Genomic DNA, 19167 nt, shown 5'->3' with positions numbered 1-19167 from the left:
CCGGGGGCGGGGGGAGGCGTCGGGGTGCCGGGGCGGGGCGCTGCCCGCGGGGCTGTCGTGGGCGGGGGGGCACCGGCACCGGCCGCGGCCCGCTGCTGGAGTGCGGGCTGAAAGGGCTGGCGGCGGCGGCAGCTACTGACGGGGAGCCGGGGGGACGGCGCTGAGCTCTGCTCTCTGGGGACAGCGACCGGGCCCGAGGGAGCGGCACGGAGCCGCGTCAGGGGAGGGGGGTAGGGAAAGGGTCTGCGCCGTGGGGCGGCGGGCGTGGAACGGGTTTCCCGAGCTCGAGGAGCGCTGGGACACCGGGGGTGGTGTGCGGGGCCGGGCCGGGCTCGGGGATCCCTGTGGCGAGGTCGGTGCGCTGAGGGAGCGATGTGCTCCCGCTCGCCTCCGGGTTCGCGTCGCCAGGCTTTTGCTCTCCGTAGCTGTGAGGGCTAAAAATTAACCGTCATTGCCTCATTCCTGGAGAGAAGGCCTTGAGTCATCGCTTGTTAGCGATTTTGTGAGGAAAAAAAAACCAAGCTTTGTGCAGTTCCCTCGTGGCTGAGGTGGGGAGAGGAGGAGATGGACGAGGAAGGCAGCGTCCCAGGGGGTGGTGGGGTCACGGTCCCTGGAGCTGCTGGAGAAGCGCGGAGATGTGGCACCGAGGGACGTGGTCATGGGGGGGGTGGGCTGGGGCTGGACTTGGGGGATCTCAGAGGTCTTTTCCGGCCTTGATGATTCTGTGATCTCTCCTCGCAGTTCACAATGGCTTTTCAAAGGTTTTTATTGAAGTCCCTTCTTGATTTGAAAGCTGTCAGGTTGGCCGGTGACAGTGCACCTCTTCAGCCCCGAGGCGCAGCTCTTCTCAAATCAACTCCGTGGCTGCTGTGCGCGGCGCCCACATTTCCTCACAAGGGAGATGTTCGTCTCCCAAGTTCGACCATTTCCATCCAGCACCCATGTGTGACTGTTTCAGACGGCAGATACACCCTGCGTGACCTCCTCCCGGTGCCGTGAGGGCTGGCAGGGGGTTCCTGCTGCGCTCCGTGGTGGGCAGTCACCTCCCGGGGAGGAAGAGGCGTTTTCTGAGATAAGCCCAAGTCGCAGCTGCTGACGCTTTAAATTGTATTAAAAATAGATAAGCGTCTTCAGTATGCTCTCGGTGAAGAGCAGCGCTCAGCACGAGATCCCGCTTATCCTCCAGGTGAGGAGCTTGCGGTGCCAGGAAACACAAAGGCTGAGGCTGCTCGCGCCGCTGCCCGTGTAAGCTCATTATCCTCTACCTCCGTGGTCAGCGTCGGTCCTCTGTCATGAGCCGTGCAGGGAGATTATGCCTCGCCAGCATCTAATTCAGGCCGTCCCCAAAACGTGTCACAAATTGCTGCTCTCTCGGTAGGGAGCTGCCGTTGGAGGCAGCGATGTGTCCCTGCCCTCAGAGCAAGCGCACAAGCAGAGTTTGGCGCTCCCCGGGGAGCCGCTGACTCCTGACCCCGGCCGCACACAGCCCCCATCAGCAGTCAGCGTCGGACTTTTATTTTTCTTTCTGCGCTTTCCAAGCTGATTTCCTGAGAACTCGCGGGATCCCCCCCGTGCCGGGCCTGCCCACGGCCCTGCAGGCCTGACTGGGCCCGGGCGTCCCAGCCCTGCGCGCCCCGTGTCGTGTGTGCCGGCCACGCTCCTACCAGACTCTGTTTGCCTTGGTTAAGAGAATGCTTTGGATTTCATCGCTTTAGAAACTGGTGGCTGGGAAGATTATGAGATTACAGGCCCCCGGTCCTGTAAACATTTGCACATACTTGACGTGATTTCAGCTGTGTGTTTCTAATGGTATAAGTGAAATGGCTGATGTGAGTAAGGCCCTGCGCGTTTAAATGCCTGCAGGGTTGGGGCCAGAGATACCGGCCACGTACGAGAGGAAATGACTTGACTTGGATTATCTGCACTTCCATTTTCCTATTTTAATGATCGTCCATGCAATACAAACACGGAGCAGACGGGGGGGGGAAAGATCAGTTTGATAAGACTGAGCATTTCCTTGGCTCCGCACTTTGGGGTGGGACGTCATGTATTAGTTAGCTAACACTGCAGCTGCGTTCCCCAGCACAACACGACGACAAAACCTGCCATTCTCGATTCTGCTGGGGAGAGCCCTATTCTTCTTCTTTTTTCATTTTTTTCCTTCTGAAGGCAAAAGGGGGCAAAAAGTTTTCAGACGTTACAACCTCAGAAGAAAAAAGGAAAGCAGAAAGACGCCAGCCCCGTTTCCTCCCCGGTGCACGTTACCATTAACGTTACAGGTAAGACAGCGGATTTGCGATTTCACCCTGGTTTGTGTGTTTGAAGTTCTGCTCTTAACGCTGTGTCGACGTGGACCTGTGTGCTACAGTTACTTCCTCACTTTGTGTGGGTTCTGTTGCTTTCCCCCAGAGATAGCGAAGGGGAGAAGAAGCCTTCAGATGTGGCATTGTTAAGCTGCACCTTGGGAAGCTTTATGCAACTCTGATCTCATCCGCCCTGTAGATACGCAGCCGTCCTGCCGTGTAGCAATCCCTTTGCACAACCCCAGAAGATTGACAGGCTGTTCTGCAGCTTCAGGTTTAGTAACATATTTTGCCAAGTTTGCACAAAGTCTGTTTTGGCGTGTGAACATGCACTATCCTGCATGAAAAAAAAAAAAAAAAGCGTGGAAGCTCTGGAGCTCTGTCCTTCAAAGGCACGTATACTTAAGTTTAAGCATGTGTTAGTGCCTTTGATTCAGAGATTTCTCAGAGCAGGCTCTATCAGCCTCGATATTCCTGGACTGCCTGAAATTGTTTTGATATCTGCAGCGCTCTGCCTAATTGGCGCGCAGATGCCATCCGGCTTGGAAGCTGCTCGTGCCAGAAGTGCTTTTTAATGAAGATATTTATTTTCCTTTTTTTTCTTTCCTTCTTTCTTTCCTTTTTTTTTTTTTTGAGAGAGAGAGAGTTTACGTCTAATTTTGGACCATTCCGAATTTTTACCATATATGGTCAGGGCTCCTTTTCAAACTTGGCCAAAATGAAATGTGATGATTTATTAAAAAAAAAAACAAAACAAAACCAACAAAAAACCCTAAGAGAGCTAGCTTGCTAATCCCCATTGTTCCAAAGTCATATTTTGCTGTGTGCAGGATCTCTGACTACACGGATGCTAGCTTCTTTTTTTTCACAGTGTCATTTGTGCTCTTTGGATGCTCTGATCTGTTGGTGTTCCTTTTCTCCTCTGGCCTGTTGTGTATTTTCTGCCTTCTGTTGGAAGTGCTACCGATGACAAATATTTTGGTTTTAATGATACAATTAAGATGCCTTCAGTTCAAATGGGTGCTGGTCAGCTTTTGAAAAGTCTCTGTGGTGAGAGATTCTCTCTCCTTCCCGATTCCCATCCTGTGTCGTAACAATATTGCTCTCCCCTATCAATGTGCTTTGAAGGTAGAAGTGCTAAGTATTTTAATCCATTATGCAATCATTACCTATTTTTAGAACCCGAACCATTTTTTTAATGTTCTTTTTACAATGCAAATGTGCTCTTATTGAGGCTCAGGGAACGAACTGTTTAGAGCACTTAAGCCGCAGGGAATGGGAATGAGGATCTGTCAGGGACTTTTTAACACGACGTTTGTAAAAGGTGGTGTACAGAACATCAAGATCAGAGGACTGCTGCGAGCCACTTGTAAATTAAACGCTGAAAAAGCTCTCTGAAACCTCCAGTATTTCAAGCTGAACGAAAGTAGATGAAAGATGTTCCAAATGCAAATGGTAGCCCAGCTCTGTTAACGATGGCATTTTTCTTTCTTTGCCAGTAGGGCTGTACACCTGCAACCGAGACAGCCATGGAGAAGAGTGGGAACATTCAGCTGGAGATTCCTGACTTCAGTAACTCGGTCCTGAGCCACCTGAATCAGCTGCGCATGCAGGGTCGCCTGTGTGACATCGTGGTCAACGTGCAGGGCCAAGCTTTCCGCGCTCACAAGGTGGTGCTGGCCGCCAGCTCGCCCTACTTCCGCGACCACATGTCCTTGAACGAAATGAGCACGGTTTCCATCTCTGTCATCAAGAACCCGTCTGTTTTTGAGCAGCTCCTTTCCTTTTGCTACACCGGTCGGATATGTCTGCAGCTGGCCGACATCATAAGTTACCTAACGGCCGCCAGTTTCTTGCAGATGCAGCACATCATAGACAAATGCACGCAGATTCTCGAGGGAATTCATTTCAAAATCAACGTGGCGGAGGTGGAAGCAGAATTGAGCCAGACCAGGACAAAGCATCAGGAGAGACCCCCGGAGTCTCACCGGGTGACGCCAAATCTGAACCGTTCCCTGAGCCCCCGTCACAACACCCTGAAAGGGAGCCGCCTGGGCCAGGTTAGCACAGTGCTGGACATTCGGGAGCTCAGCCCGCCACCGGAGTCCACCAGCCCCCAGATAATCGAGCAGAGCTCGGACGTGGAAAGCAGGGAACCCATCCTGCGGATTAACAGAGCGGGACAGTGGTATGTCGAGACGGGAGTGGGAGACCGCGGGGGACGGAACGACGATGACGTCCGGGTGCTGGGAGGAGTGCGCATTAAAACAGAGAACCTGGAGGAGTGGCTGGGGGCAGAGAATCAGCCGTCGGGAGAAGATGGCAGCAGTGCTGAGGAGGTCACCGCTATGGTCATCGACACCACGGGCCATGGATCGATGAGCCAAGAGACTTACGCGTTAGGGTCCTCCGGGGCTAAAGTGGTCAGGCCGACCAGCAGTGAGATTGACAGGTGAGTTTTCTTTAGCTTATTTACTGACCTTGGCCGTAAGAGGAGACTGAGCAAGATTTTCACTTGTCTGGATTGTTCCATTTTGAACATTTTCCCCTAATGTTTCACGCGGCCGTCTTAAGCATAAGCGCTGAAGGAATTTTTCTGTCGTGTTAGAGAGTGTTTGGTTTTGGTTTTGGTTATAATGTTTTGGCTGGATCATGATCAGACCAGGTTCTCCAGGTGCAGGCTAACTTGGGAACTCGAGTTTTAGCACTTAGAGATGTGTAGATTGGAATCTCTATGTCTTCAGTGTTTCAGCTGTAGTGGGATTTTTGTCTAAAAAAGATGTTGCAGTTCAGCCTTAGCAGATACCACACTCAGCACTGGAATTAACAGGGTTGTATGCAGTATGTTACACAAAGTACCACTGTAATGATGCCTTCTGGCCTGGGAATCAGTGGGTTGCTCTGCTTTAGGAACAAGCTGGCCACCAGCTGTAGGTCAAGAGGAAATCTTCTTCCTGGTGGTTCAAGAGAGCTGTGGGTCATGGGTTTACATCTTCTGAAGCTGCCAAGGTGGGGAGCCTTTTGGCCTCCGCTGTTGTCTTGATTGTATGAAAGAGCAAAGAGCTTTTATTGGCAATAGGTAGTGAAATACCCTGTGTTTTGTTTCTTCGTCCATCTGCTTCCCCTGAGCTCCAGCATTTGTTTTCTTGCCCTTAGCACAGATCAAACAATGGAGCTGATAAAAGGTGGATTGTTTGTATCTGGGAGGTTATGGATTTGTGGGAGATTTCCCTTCACATCTGCCTCTGTTCTCTTCCATCTCCGTCCCTCTGGTCCCATGGGGGAACGGCTACCCAGAAACAGCGGATATTCCATCCCTTGCTGTTTAATAAATCAGTCTGTGGGAATGATCTGGAGCTGGCCCTTGGGAGAGGAAGCCTTCCCTAGCTTCTTACCTCTTTTCCACGGGTCATCCAGCCCTGAGCTTTTTGCATTGCACTCCATATCCACTGTTTCCTACCTGGAACTGTGATGTGTCTGTGTCATTCTCGCGAGGGGGAGGAGGATGAGGGTGGTACATGAGGGATGCCCTTGGACAAATGGTTTCTTTTCCCATAGAGTTCTTGAGTTCACCGGGCCCATATCAATTTATTTGCTAGCAATAGCAACCGAAAAGCTCTCTGTTACTGAACTGGAAGCCAAATGACTCAGTTTTATTTTTCAGATGTTAAGACTGAAACTACAGACCAGTATGACTTGGTTTTTCCTTTATACTTGCGCTGTTCCGCGTTCCGCCTCCTGTGTGTTAGCTGGTGAGGATGAAGAGATGTTATACAGGTGCCTCTATTGCTCACCCGTTGTTCTACACACCACAGTGACCTGATGCCCATTAAAAACTCCGTTTGCGCTCTTCCCCCACCCCACAGATTTAGCCCTTCTGGCAGCATGGTTGCTGTGACTGAGCGGTACAGATCAAAAAGCGAGTCTCCCGGGCGGATGGATGAGCCCAAGCAGCCCAGTTCCCAGGTAGGCAGTTCCAGAAGTTTGCAAGTAAACGTTGTCATTCAAGGTTAAGGGGACTGTGTTGTGGTGTAAAATGTAATTTTGCATTTACAAGCAATACTGCTTGAGAAACAGGAACCATTTGCTGTTGCAAAGGGTTTAGTTGCCTGCACTCGGAGCACATGCCATCAGTATACGATTTAAAACCGATTCTATCTGTTGTTTGGGATTTCGTCCAGATACCTGGAAAACACGAGGAGTTTCTCCTGTTGGCTGAGGGCATAAATGCCAACCCTTACTCTGGGCAGGCCACCAACTCCTGCAGAGAAACTCTGTTCACCTGCAGAGCTATATCTGCTAAAGCACTGACAGCAAATGCCTGAGCTGAAGGAGGAGGTATGAGTTGGCTTCTGTAGAAGGCTGAGGGGTGGCAACATCTGAGCTTTTTCCTACTAGTATCGACACCATTCCCCAAAACCCTCCAAGTACCACACCTGTAAAGCTTTTGGGTGGAGTGTCAGGTGGCTGTGGGTTAGCCCTGTGGGTTTGTACTGTTTTGTCCTTAGTCTAGTTTCTTTCTTGCACACAGTCAGTGTTGCAGTGACACTGTAGTGCAAGTGCATCACCCAGCACTGCGTAGTGTGACTCTCGTGTTCCTGACACATGAGTAATGTGCCAGTTTGTAATCAAATGACTTTGCTGGAAGCAGGTGAGGAGTTAGCAGGCTGCTTTGACCTTGAGCGAGACCGAATGAAGTGAGGAATAAAAATCATGATTTCTGTCTGCTAACTTCCTAATCCCCTTAAAAAAAAACAAAAAAAACAAAAAAACAAATAAAACAGATGTTACCTTTTTGTTCCTATTTTACTGAAGGTTTGTTTTGTGTCCTCAGAATTCATCTAGAAAATTTCAGGTCAAACTAACCCTCCAGGGCAAATGCGACATAAAAAGCAATTTTAGCTCCAAGTATGGAAAAGCTGCCATTATTTCTCTGCAGTGAGATGGCCTCAGACTTAGAACCACAGGTTTCAGCATAGACGGGGAAGTATCATCACCTTTCACTCTTCTGGTGTTCCTGTCCTGGTGTTATAAATAGTTGGCCTTTAATCCCTGCCTGGTGGCAGAGTGCAAGCAAAGTACCGTAGTGTGGTGCATCTCCTTTAGTTCCCAGCAGCTTGCCACTGCTTGAACACTCTATTTCAGGGGCACCTGACCTGGTTATGCTGCTTCTTGCGTGTGCCCAGCCCTGGTTGCCAGAGGACAGCTTCTCCTGTGCTTATGCTGCTTGCTTGTCTGTGTTTGGCATGGTCAGGAAATGCCACAGGCTTGGGATGCAAACGCTGCATCCTGCAACACAGAGGCATTCAGGAGCCATCTGCCCGCATTCATTCTGGATGTGATAGCTCCAGAAAGTTCCAGAAAGCAGTGCCCGTGGCTGCCCTAGAGCAGTGCAGCCCTTGGCTGTTTGTCTTCCTGGCTTCAGAAGCAGCCTGCTGCCTTGGCCGTGTGTCTTGGACCAGGCATTTCAGCTCTCTGTGCTGCGGCTTCCCCTGCCATGACACGGGGGTAGATGGATTGCAGAAGCATTTAGTCAGACGTGATGACAAAATGAAGCCTGAATGACACCTGAATAAACATCCCCTGTGAAATGGCACCTAAAGAGTTTCAGATGTGACTGGGGTTTACTCCACTTTTGTTTTACTGTAAGCTCATCAGTTGGCTTTTTTTTTTTTTAACGCTGAGTAAGTAAAGTAGAGCACAGTGAAACTGACCCAAATTTAAGGGGAAAAAATTAAAAAAAAAAAAAAAAAAAAGAGTACCATGTATTGACCCATTTGATCCACAACTCCATCAGTGGCTGAGTGCCCTTCTGACAAAGGCAGTATTCTCTTCCCCAGACCTAGTGAGTGGCTTGGCAGAAGGGGCCGTGTAGCAGAGGTTTCTAATTGATTGCTCATTTGTTTCCAGCCCCAAGGCTCCTGTTAAGCACTTAAATGTGTGCTTGAGGTTGAAGACATTAGTGCTGTTGATTTCTAGGTTTGGCACATGCTTCAGTGCTTGACTAGACTGGGGCTTAGAGGAAGAAGCAGCAGTTCTTCTTCCCTTCTTTTTTTTTTGTTAAGCCGCTCGTTTTTCTAAATCCGTGTTGTTTCCCGGGCAGGGGGAGGAATCGGCCATGATCGGAGTGAGCGGTTACGTGGAGTATCTCCGGGAGCAGGAAGTGTCAGAGCGCTGGTTCCGGTACAACCCACGCCTCACCTGTATTTACTGTGCCAAATCCTTCAACCAGAAGGGCAGCCTGGACCGGCACATGCGTCTGCACATGGGCATCACGCCTTTTGTGTGCCGCATGTGTGGGAAGAAGTACACCCGTAAGGATCAGCTGGAGTATCACATCCGCAAGCACACGGGCAACAAGCCCTTTCATTGCCACGTCTGCGGCAAGAGCTTCCCTTTCCAGGCCATCCTCAACCAGCACTTTCGCAAGAACCACCCGGGCTGCGTGCCTCTGGAGGGGCCTCACAGCATCTCCCCCGAGACCACCGTCACGTCCCGGGGGCAGGCGGAGGAGGAGTCCCCCCCGCAGGAGGAAGCCGTCGCCGTGGGGGAGACGGCCCAGGGATCCGTGTCCACTACCGGGCCAGATTGAAGCGCGGCTGCGGAGTCTGGGGAGAAAGGACAGTCTTCCCACTCGGGCTCTGGAGTCAGCACCAGCCTCTCAGGCTGGTACTGTAATTAGTGCAATGCCACCACCGGACAGAAAGAAGCTCCCAAGATGTTGCCAAAACAGGAAAATCTCTCTCTCTCTCTCTCTTTCTCTCACACACCCACATACACACACACACACACCCACACGCACTTAGAGTGTTAAAAGTTTTTCCCCTTTATTCCTCCTGGGGAAAAACGAGACAACTGTGTCAATCAACTTCTTATTCAGGGATCGACAGGATTTTCGATTTTTGTAACGTTCGATAGTGATCCGGGACAATACTCATCGTTATTTCTCAGCAGCGTCGTGGCCCAGCAGGCGAGCCAGGCTGCTCCTCGCCATAGGCGCTGGCGAGGGGAGAGCAGGGCAAGGGGCAGTCGCCTTTCTCCCTTTCCCAGGTAGCTGCCACGTTCAAGAAATCAGACTGTCCTGGTGGAACCTGCCTTGCCTGGCTGTATTTATCCCCGTCTTATTTTTGGTGTGTCTCTTTTTACATTTTTACTCCAACTATTATTTTAGGGCTTTTGGCTTGTGTGGCCTCAGGCCCCTTGTTAAGAGAGGGCACGGCTGTCAAGCAGCGTTCTAGAGGTCGGCAAAATCGGAAGCGCTTAGGCTACTGAAAGTGAGATCTAGCAGCTGTGAGGTTTGCGTTACTCTAACGTGCTGGAAGAAGGTTTGGAGGGGTCTTTTGGAGAGAGGGGTCCTTGGCTTGCGCTGATCGGGACGGGGCAGGGCGCTCTGCCTTCCGAGCGGCGCGCTGCCGTGCTTTGGATGCTGCCGAGCTTTAGGAAGAGGTTTGTGGACTGGCTGAACTGAGGAGTTAGAGGCTGGCTACCAAAGTCGTCCTTCAGCCCAGCTCCCCCCTCGACACGCACTTGATGTTTTATAACAGCAATACGGTTTACTGAAATACTATAATCCCAGCCAAGCAATCAGGGGTGGTTGCTTTTAAACTCGTTTCTACAAACTAGTTTGATAAGTTTTTTATCGATGAAATGCAAAAAGAAAACCCTACTTTATTTCCTCGTCAGGGTTCGGGAAACTTCACGGTCCCTAGAGCAATCACAGCTCTGTCCCCTTGCACGGACTTCGAGTTCTAAGCAGCTCTGACGTTTAGAGCAAGTTTAGCAAACCCAGAGAGACATGCCTGCGTTGTGTGCTGTAGGTCCTTGCACGTGCTTACGTGTTTCATAAATGGGAAAGCACGGGACAGGTAGAGAAGTGCAAATATCTCGACATCTTTTGAAGAAGTCTTCTTTAGAAAAAATATGCAATACTTTAAGAGTTTTCTTTGGTTCCGATGCCGAACTGTTTGCGATGGAGGGGGAAACGAGCGACAGGTTGCGCAGATTGGGTTTGGAAGAGGACGTTTGTTTGAAGGGATTCTCTTGAGGATGTCTAATGTGTATAATAAGGAAGGATGAGGTTGTGATCCTTAAGATGATGGGAGGAACAATGAGACGCTGAAAAAGAAACATTCCATCCTGCTTTCACAAAGGAAGCCGGGCAAGTGGTTACAGCGAGGGCTTGGCAGGCGGCAGGCTTCCCAAGTGCAACTGCAGCTTGTCCTGTCGTCCCGCTGTCTGACTGCACCCTCGCGGGCACGGGAACGCCCCCCGGCCCCGCTGTCCCCAGCCTGCAGATTGGGACTCGCCATCCTTTTCCTACCTCCTTACAGGCGAGAAGCTGGGGAAGAGGGGAGTGCTCCTACCTCACTTCTGCTTTGCGCGGGTGAGGGCTCTCGCTGTTCCTCCCGCGTCTCTCAGAAGGCAGACGTGGCTCTCATGAATGTTTTTTTGCGTGCGGGGGGAAGGGAAGGGCTCGGTGTACATCAACTGTAGCGGGGATGTGCTCCTCAGAGGAGCCTCGGCCGCTGTTGCGAGCAGGGGGAGCCTGCAAAGTACGAGTTCACCGAGCATTTCGGATGGGAAAACCGATATCTCGCCTCCATTTTCCTTCCTCTCCTTCTTCCTCTCTCGGCAAGTGCATCACCGCATGGGGAGTGACTCTGAGCAGCCAGCCCAGGGGCCAGCCCCATTCGGTTTCCTAGCAAAGGTCGAGCGGTGCGGTTGCCTGAGAGCAGCGACAAAAGATGAGAGATAAGAGGGTGGCTGAGGCAGGTCGCGTTGCAATCGAGGTGTGGGAGGAGCGGAGATACGCAGAGTATGCTGCTTTAGTCATAGCTTTTGAAGTTACCAAAAATCATTAAGAAGAAAAGTTAAAAACTTTGAAATCCTATCCTGTTCACACTAGAGAGCGTCGAGAGTTACTTTAGTTGCTTCAAAGATTTTTAAGTGTTTTAAAATAGAACTTTTAAAAGAATACTACCAAACTATAAAAACATAAGATTATTTATATACATATATTATATATAAATATAGAGGGAAAGTTTCCCTGCTAAGCTTGCTGTGAAGAGAAGGGTGAAGGTGCAGTAACTGCTATACAAGCAACGTTGGTCTGAAACGGATGGCAACCGATCCATCGGCGCGTAGCGATGAAGGGCTGACATGGGATGGTGAATGCCTTACTTGTATGGCATAGCTGTGAGTTTCTCGGGCAGGTTTTGGGTTTTTTTTTTTTTTTTACTGTATTGATACTGTGAATGGAGGAGCATCCAGCAGCCCAGGCTGGGATCCCGCTGGGCTGATCCGCTACTTCTGCTTGGCCTGGTGAAAACCACGACCTTGTTCCTTCATATTGTTCTAGGCTAGTCTGAAAACAAAGCTTGTGAAAGGTCTTTATTTTTTTCCTCTGGGTTGCTTTTATTTTGTTGTGTTTCTTTTTTTTTTTATTATTATTATTTTTTTTTTAGTGCAGAGGTTGCCACTGTATAAACGATCATTTCTGATTGCATGCAAAAGAGCCAATATTCTTGCCCAGGCCTCACCGAGGTGAAGTTTATAGCTTGTAGCTAGAGTCAGTATAAGGTATGGTAGTGGGAATCATTTTAATATTATTTCTGTGCATTTAATGGATGTGTATATGTACGTATGTGTGGAAATCACGGTGTCTCTGACGTTTTCTCGAGCAGTGCTGAAAGCAGTCGGGGCCCATCTGCACCGGGAGCAGGAACCGGCTCGGGAGGAGATGCTGATCAAACTCCTTTGGGCAATTGACTCCTTGGTGCAGACAGGGCTGCGACTGCAGAGTAGGGGCTTGGAGGTCGCGTGCAGCGTGGCAGAAGCTGGGCTGGGCATCCCGGCGTGGTGATGGCGTCCTTCACCTCCGCTGGCAAAGCGCCGCGCTCCTTGCGGTGCCACCGAGGGAGCAGATGCCGGCTTTCCAAGTACGAATGCTTGTGGGGCGGGTCGAGGCACGGCTCTGCGTTTCCACGTCTAGCTGCAGCTTTTTTTTCCCCCTTTGCCAAAACTGTGATTTCAACTGTGATTCAAGGAGGATGTGAAGCGAGGTGTCGTTTTAATACCTCTGTAACTTAACATTTCTGTCTGCTTCAGAGTTAGGGCTCGCTAACCCGTTTGTTTGCTTTGCCTCAGGCCGCAGCGGGGACGTCCTCTATTTCTGCAGGCTTCTGTGTCGGAGGGAGAACGCATTTCTTAGCGCTTTGCTGTGGCAAAGAAACCTTCCTCGTGCCAAGTGGAACGCTTCTCTCCAGCGGCCTGCAGAAAGCCCCGGTGCCAAGTGACAGCAGAGCGAAGCGCTTGGACGTCCCCTGCTGCTGCCGGCTTCCCTGTGAATAGCTGTGAAAATAATGAGAATTGTGTTAATACTGTGCTGCTGCTTCGGGAATAGCCGGGAGCTTTCCTCTGGGGAGGAACGGCAGGGAGAGAGACAAGCGAAACGTCTTGCTGTTCTCCTGCAACAGGAGCTTGGGACAGCAAGCAGGGCTGCCTCGTTCCAGCAGCTGGCGAGGGATGAGCGAGGAGGGCTCATGAAATGGGAATTCGTCACAGCAGGGTGACAGCACGCTTAGAGCCACGGAATGAGAGCCAGGGACACCAGGCTGCAAAGAGCCAATGCTGGGGCAGGTCGGTGGGGCACTCCTCAGCGCTCATCCTGCTTACCGTGCCCGGAACATTTTGGGGATGGGAGAAATCAAGGGGCTTTGATTCAGGAAATGTCTCTTGTTGTCTCTGGGCTTGGGCTCCGAGTTCCCCCAGGAGCTGAGCCATAACCACGGCCGCAGCCATAAATCTGGGGTCTTCCACGGAGCTGACACCGCTCTGAAATTATCTGAGGAGTCCTGCCATCTCTTGCCGGCTGCCTCGGTATTGTGGCTGAAAAGCTTTCTTCTGTGAAATACAGGGAAAGCCAGAGGATATAGGAGAGGCTGAACTGCGGTGACTGGGGCTCTAGTTGGAGGAGAGGTGCCTGGAGAGGAAGGCCTGGCAGCATCTTATGTCCGAGCATAGGATGGATTGGGTTAGCTTCACTGTGCAAATGGTGAACGCTGCCGTCGCGGGGACGGAGGCTGCGATGAAAGCAGGGCTGTTGTGCATGCTGGTCCCAGACGGGCACTGGAGAGCTTCCCACTGAGCCTGATGGTACCGGAGCTCGGCCTGCTGGGGAACTGTCGCGTGGTTGCTACCATTTCTTTGCGTCAGATCCGACCTTGGCTTTTTTATAGGTTGAACTACAAGATATCCAACTGTAACCTTCACTGACCTGTTTGACTTTTTATCCCTAGGGACTGTAGAAAATTCAGGTTTCATGTAACATTATCCTCATCCCAACTGTGAACACATTACTACTGCTTCTTATAATTTATTACCTTTCCGTTCCTGAACGTCTGTGCGATCCGGCTGTTTACCAGTGCCACCTTCCAGTGCTCCATTAGTTTTCATGCACAGGGAATTGTTGCAATGGATAAGCTGACCATGCTAGTTGGAAGAGGAGAAGCCTTTGCAGAGTGACTTTTGCTTCCTCTAGCTGTCATTAGGGAATGCACACACATACTGTATATACATATATATGTATACATATATAAAGTGTTTCAATATAAGCTCATTTAGCATTATTCTTATTTAATTTATATTTTAATCCAGTTGTAAACCAAAGTATTACAGCTTATGAAATGATGTGTCTTGGAAACAGGAGGAACCGTTTCAGGTGGGAGTTCCGAAAGATCTGTGTTGACAGAAATACGGATGCCAGTAAGGTGTAAGAGTCTGTTCTGGTGAATCTTAGGGCTGTGAAACCTTGGGCAGGTTTCAGATTTGCTGGATGAGGTTCGATTGAGGGGAGGCAGGGCGAGTTACCGTTCTAACGCTCTGGTTTTTTCTCACCCAGTCTGAGCTGGTGTTGGAGGAGCTGCTCCAGGAACAGCGCAGCTGGCAGAGAGGAGGCACTTCAGCTGCCTTGGCTGGAAGAAGCACGAGGCCATGCCTGCTAGAACGCCTCCAGGACTTCCCTGCAGGGGAACTGAGGCGTGGGCTTCCCGCCCTCCCTCGCTGTTGCAGGATTGGGATGAGTTTTTGCTGGGACAGGCTGTCTCAGTGCTGGCAGCGGCTCTGCCTCCATCTCCACCAGCTTGCTGTCCCTGGCTGCAGTGTAAGGGTCGGGGCTGGGAGGTTTGCACGGAGGTGGAGGAGAGCTGCAGCCGGGTGCTGTGCTGCAGGGCTGTGGCTCGCGTGTGCTGTCACAGCAATTACAGCCCTGGATGGTCTTCAGGGCCTCCGAACAGCCCTGAGGTACAGAGAAATGGTTTTGCTGAACAGAATCGAGGCTTAAAACTTGCCGTCTTCTTCATGGCACTTAGCTGCTTTGCGGGAAACAAGTGTGTTCTGGCAAGCCCAGAAATAAAAAGGGGGAAGGCAGCAAATCAGAATGCAGTCTGCCACAACTGGGAGCTAGAGAAAGGGCACACAGAGCTGCCAGTGTGTTTAGTGTCCAACGCCCTGCCGTGGCAGACAGGCGCTCGCTGCTGCCTGATGTCCAGAGGTGCATTTGTTTTTCAGTAACCTCTACGGAGGGGCACGTTCTGCTGTCACCAGTGGAAAGAGGGAACAGGGTCAGAGAGAAAATCTTGCTCATCGTTCCGTCCGGGGGGGTAATTGCCTTTCCAAGGAACGTACGAATTCTGCAGCCAGCTCCACCACGAAGTCTCCTGCAGGCTCGGCAGCGGCCGTGCCTCCTCTCAGAGCCTTTTTGTAGCAGGCCGCCCTGCGTCCTCGCGCCGAGCAGCCATGAGCTGCCCGCCCGCTGCTGCTGATTGAATAGGTTCCCTTCATGCTCTCCCGCAGGACTAGTGCGTGCTCGCAGCTCGGGGCGTACACGCAGTACCATTTTTAGCTCCTGAGTTCAGATCTGGCAAATATAAAAAGCCTGTAAGCTAATCTATGTCTGATTGCAGGCACTGGGTGCTGGGGCTGAGCGCAGGAGCCGTGCTGTGCCGCGTTCCTTCTACGTGAACCCCGCAGCAAAGGGCAGGGAGCAGAGAAGACAGAACCAGGCACTTCTCCGAGGCGCGCGGGCAGGAGTTAATACACAGGACGTGCAGGTTAGCTTCTCCACCCTGAGCACAGCCAAACGTTGAGCAGAGGCCGGGAGATCTCCCTCCTTGGAGATGCTCAAGCCCCGAGCCAGCTGCCTGAAGCTAGCCCTGCTAATGGGGGAGCTGGGGGCCAAAGGGCTGTCCCTCAGCGAGCCGGGGCGTCTGTCCCACCCAGGGGTCCCTGTGCTGTGCTCCATGAAGCGAGGGGCAGAGGCTCCGACCTGCCCCTGCGTTACCGTTGCTTTTTCCTTTGCCAATGCACAGCGCCTTGTCTGCAGCAGTCTGCGGGCAGGCCGGCTGCTCGCCGTGCCCGAGTGCAGCAGCCTGTAGTTCCTTGGGCTAAGCCAAGCTACATTTCTGTTAGACTTGTATTTTAGTTTGAAGAATTATCGTGTAACAGCGGGCAGCTGTAACAGGCTGCCTGGTTCATATCAGTTAAGCTTTTGAAACGTATTCAGGTATCGTTTAAATACTGCTGTGTAGCTCCTCGTTTAACCTGACATACTCTGAGTTAATCATGTTTCTGCAGTTGTCTACGTCAGTTCCTTAAAACAAATCCGTGTAGTATTTTTTTGCAGGCTGTCAGTTACGTTAAGCCTCCAACTTTACGTAGGTTTTGTAATGTACTTAACCCCCCTCGGTTTTACAGTTAAATGTCTTCATTATTTTTATTATTAACTGAGTGAAGCTTATTTATTTAAACCTTCCCGTTATGTTTGCGGTCAGACCCAGTACCATTGGCCACGGCCCACGAAACTGTGAAACCCATTATAAAGTGAGAATGAAGCTAGATTGGTGAGTTACTCGTGGTTATAAAACACAGTGAGTAGCAGCATCAAAATAGGATTAAATCGCTGGGGCTGGGGGAGGGATGGTGAAACCACAGCTGGGAAACCTCTGCGGGAGCATCACCTGGAGCTGTTCCTGCACCGGTTCCACACTTGGCCAAGTTCAGGAGCTGTCCTGAGACAGAGAGGTTTGTCTGGGGTCCACGTACTTGTCGGCGTGTTCAAGGCACTGGTTTGGTAGGGGTGCTCTGCGATGCTATTCCCTCAGTGCTTACACATCTGAGGAAACTCTGGATTACTGTGAAGCTTTTACTTAACGCTCCGTGGCGTGGAAGTTGGTATGTGAACAACTGCTGGCTTAACAGAGGTGAGGGCTGAGGCAGCGGCTGTGACACTAACAAAAGGGGATGGTGCAATTCTCTGCAGGACAGCTCTGGATTTGGCCCAGTGCGTGCAGTCGGCCCCGTGTCACCTCTGTGGCTGCTCCCTTCCCTTTGGGTGCTCCACTGGTTGCGCCCACGTGAAGGCCAAGGGGAAGAAGGCCTGAGTGTGCCCTATGGCTGCCCAGGGACAGGATTTCCATCAGCACGGGCTGAGAGCAGATTATGTCTCTGATGGAGAGTCAGGGAATTACTTTGTACACGCACAGGCACTGGGCTCGAGAGTTTGAGGGCTTCCAGAGCCGGGGTGCTGCGGTGCCGGGAGCAGTGGAGCTGGAGCCAGGGTTGGGGGGTGCAGGGGCCATCGGGCCCCTAGCATAAGGCAAACGCCTCCCAGCTCCCCCAGTTTCGTGCCTGGGGAAAAAGCTGTGTTGGCACAGGGCAAGTGCCAGAGAGATATTTGAAAGTGCAAAGGAACGCTGTCGTTAAATAATGCGTGCTTCTTGTGTAGGCAGAACTGCTGATGGTGAGGACAGGCCAAGGTGGTGGAAACACAGGGACTGTTCTGAATCAGCTCTTGTGCAAGCTGGCTGAGGGAGAGAATCCCACACAGCTCCACGCTCCTGCGGTAACTTACTCCTCCGCCGCCGTAACACGAGGTGAAGCCCTGCTGTTGCCCAAGGAGCTCTGCCCCTCCCTTCCCCCAGCGTCACCCCCCTCTTTCCTCTACAACACTGTGAATGACACCAGTCACTCTTGTAACGCTCCCATTCGGCTTGCTGAGAGCACCAAGTGCTGCCCTACGCTGTCACACGGCGACGCTGGGGGAGATGGGGCTGAGCAGGGCCAGCCGTGCCCAGCTCCGTGCGGAGGCGTTGGCACACAGCTAATGGCGGAAGCAGCTTTGTGTGGCAATTCGCTAATCACGCTTGATTTCCTAACGAACTAAACTGACAATCAATTCTTAAAATACAAGAGCCTCTTAGGAGGGAATAGTGGAGGATGTCTTCACCGGGAGGATTTAACCGGGATAACTTTACTAAAGAGCACGGGAGCTTTTCCGTTCTGGTTCTGAGCAGTCACTCCAGAAAGTGGGTTGCGTAAAGCAGTGGAGTTCCAGGACAGTAACTACCTCTCTCTCGCGGAGTGCTGAGGTTGCCACACTACACGCTATCAGCAAAGCGCTCACTTCACATTTGTTTTCCTTTCCTCCGTGCGGTAGCAGCGCCGGGCGGCTCTGGGAGCTGTAGGCACTGGGATTGCCCTGTGATGCCAGCAGCAATCCGTGAGCCCCACGCTTGGTGGCACGGCGAGGCTCCCAGGGCTACGTGCCCTGCGCTGGGAGAGAGTGAGGGCGCGAGGGTGAGGGGGGACCCGGCTCCCTCCCACCCCCAAGGGAGCAGGCAGCAGCAAAAAGCAATAATCTTCAATAACAATAACACTTTTATATGTCGGTCATTACTCAGCAGGTCTGCCTCCCCGGTTTTACGTCTTGTACAAACGTACAGGGAGCAGATCCGGCATGTGAAAAGGTGCCATTTTTTTTTTTTTTTAAAAAAAAAAAAAACAACCAGAATCCCTTTCCAAACTAGAACAGCACTTTAAAATAGGTTCCTCTTAAAGAAAAAAAAAAAAAAAAAAAAAAAAAAAAAAAAAGAAAAAAAAAAAAAGAAAAACCCTTTACTGAAGAAATGCACTTTAACTGGTAGGTGAGTACGGCTGCTGTTGAGGCAGCTGTCCCGGCGGAGGCTCGCTGGCAGCCAGAGCCCGGGGAGCGGCGGTGCCCGACGCGCGGTGCCCTGGTGCCCGTGCACTATTGCAGCTCTACCTCCCGCTCCGCGCCCCCGGGCCCGTGCTGCTGCAGGAGCCACACTCAAGGGCAGCGACGCTCCGCCGGGCTGCAGCAAGGACAGGATGGGGCCTGTTGCAATCCGGTTGCAAATCGGTCAGCGAAACAAAAGCCACCCCCTTTGCCTGTCAGGAGTTATTGGGCCCATGTGCAGTAGGTCAGTCGGTACCCCCGGGTCCGGCGCAGCAAAGGGACGAGCTAAGTGAGGTTGTTCCTGGGGGTGTGAGGTTTTTTCATATTGTGGATATGGAGCCCTCATCAGTTGAATAGGTAAAAATAATAATAGTCCAAGTTCACGCGTCCCCCGTTGATTCCGCTCAGAGCTGGTTTGCAGAGTAAGCATTTGTAAAAGAAATTGTGCTGTCACCGTCAACTCTTGGCCTAGAACTCAAACGCGTAGGACACGCGTCCTCGCCCTCAAGACAGATTCTCACAGTTAAGAAAATTTCCTGCTGTACTAATTACTGTCTATTTTTAATTTCGTTCTCGGTTGCAATCCTGATCTCGAAAAAAAAAGAAAAAAAAAAAGAAGTCTGTACTCACACTTAGTCTGCTGTAGGTTGCGGCGTGGTCCTGCTGTGAGCCGTGGCTAGCGGCCTGCTCTCAGCCATCCCACACCAGCCGTCCCCATGCTGCTCCTCCATGCTCTGCGCCCCGAGGGACGGGCAACAGTGGCAATGTGAGCAGCAGAGCCGGGGCAGGGGCACAACACCGGGGCGGAGGGGTTGTACAATTATTGCATTT

At 51.5% G+C, this 19167-nt stretch overlaps 1 protein-coding gene across 2 annotated transcripts; it reads left to right on the top strand.

The window, feature by feature from the left end:
- Window positions 675-18163, top strand: ZBTB37 (zinc finger and BTB domain containing 37). Of its 2 annotated transcripts, none has more exons than XM_021404063.1 (4): window positions 675-2279; window positions 3806-4755; window positions 6170-6269; window positions 8407-18163. In XM_021404063.1, exons 2-4 carry the CDS (start codon window positions 3833-3835, stop codon window positions 8893-8895), a joined length of 1512 nt encoding a protein of 503 aa, XP_021259738.1. In that variant the 5' UTR covers window positions 675-2279; window positions 3806-3832; the 3' UTR covers window positions 8896-18163. The 2 variants fall into 2 exon arrangements, with proteins under 2 accessions (XP_021259738.1, XP_021259737.1); XM_021404062.1 differs by having other exon boundaries at window positions 3803-4755.

Source organism: Numida meleagris, chromosome 7, assembly GCF_002078875.1.
Source record: "Numida meleagris isolate 19003 breed g44 Domestic line chromosome 7, NumMel1.0, whole genome shotgun sequence".
Classification (NCBI taxonomy): domain Eukaryota; kingdom Metazoa; phylum Chordata; class Aves; order Galliformes; family Numididae; genus Numida; species Numida meleagris.
The sequence above is the reverse complement of the archived record's forward strand: the minus strand, read 5'-3'. Positions and strand labels throughout refer to the sequence as shown.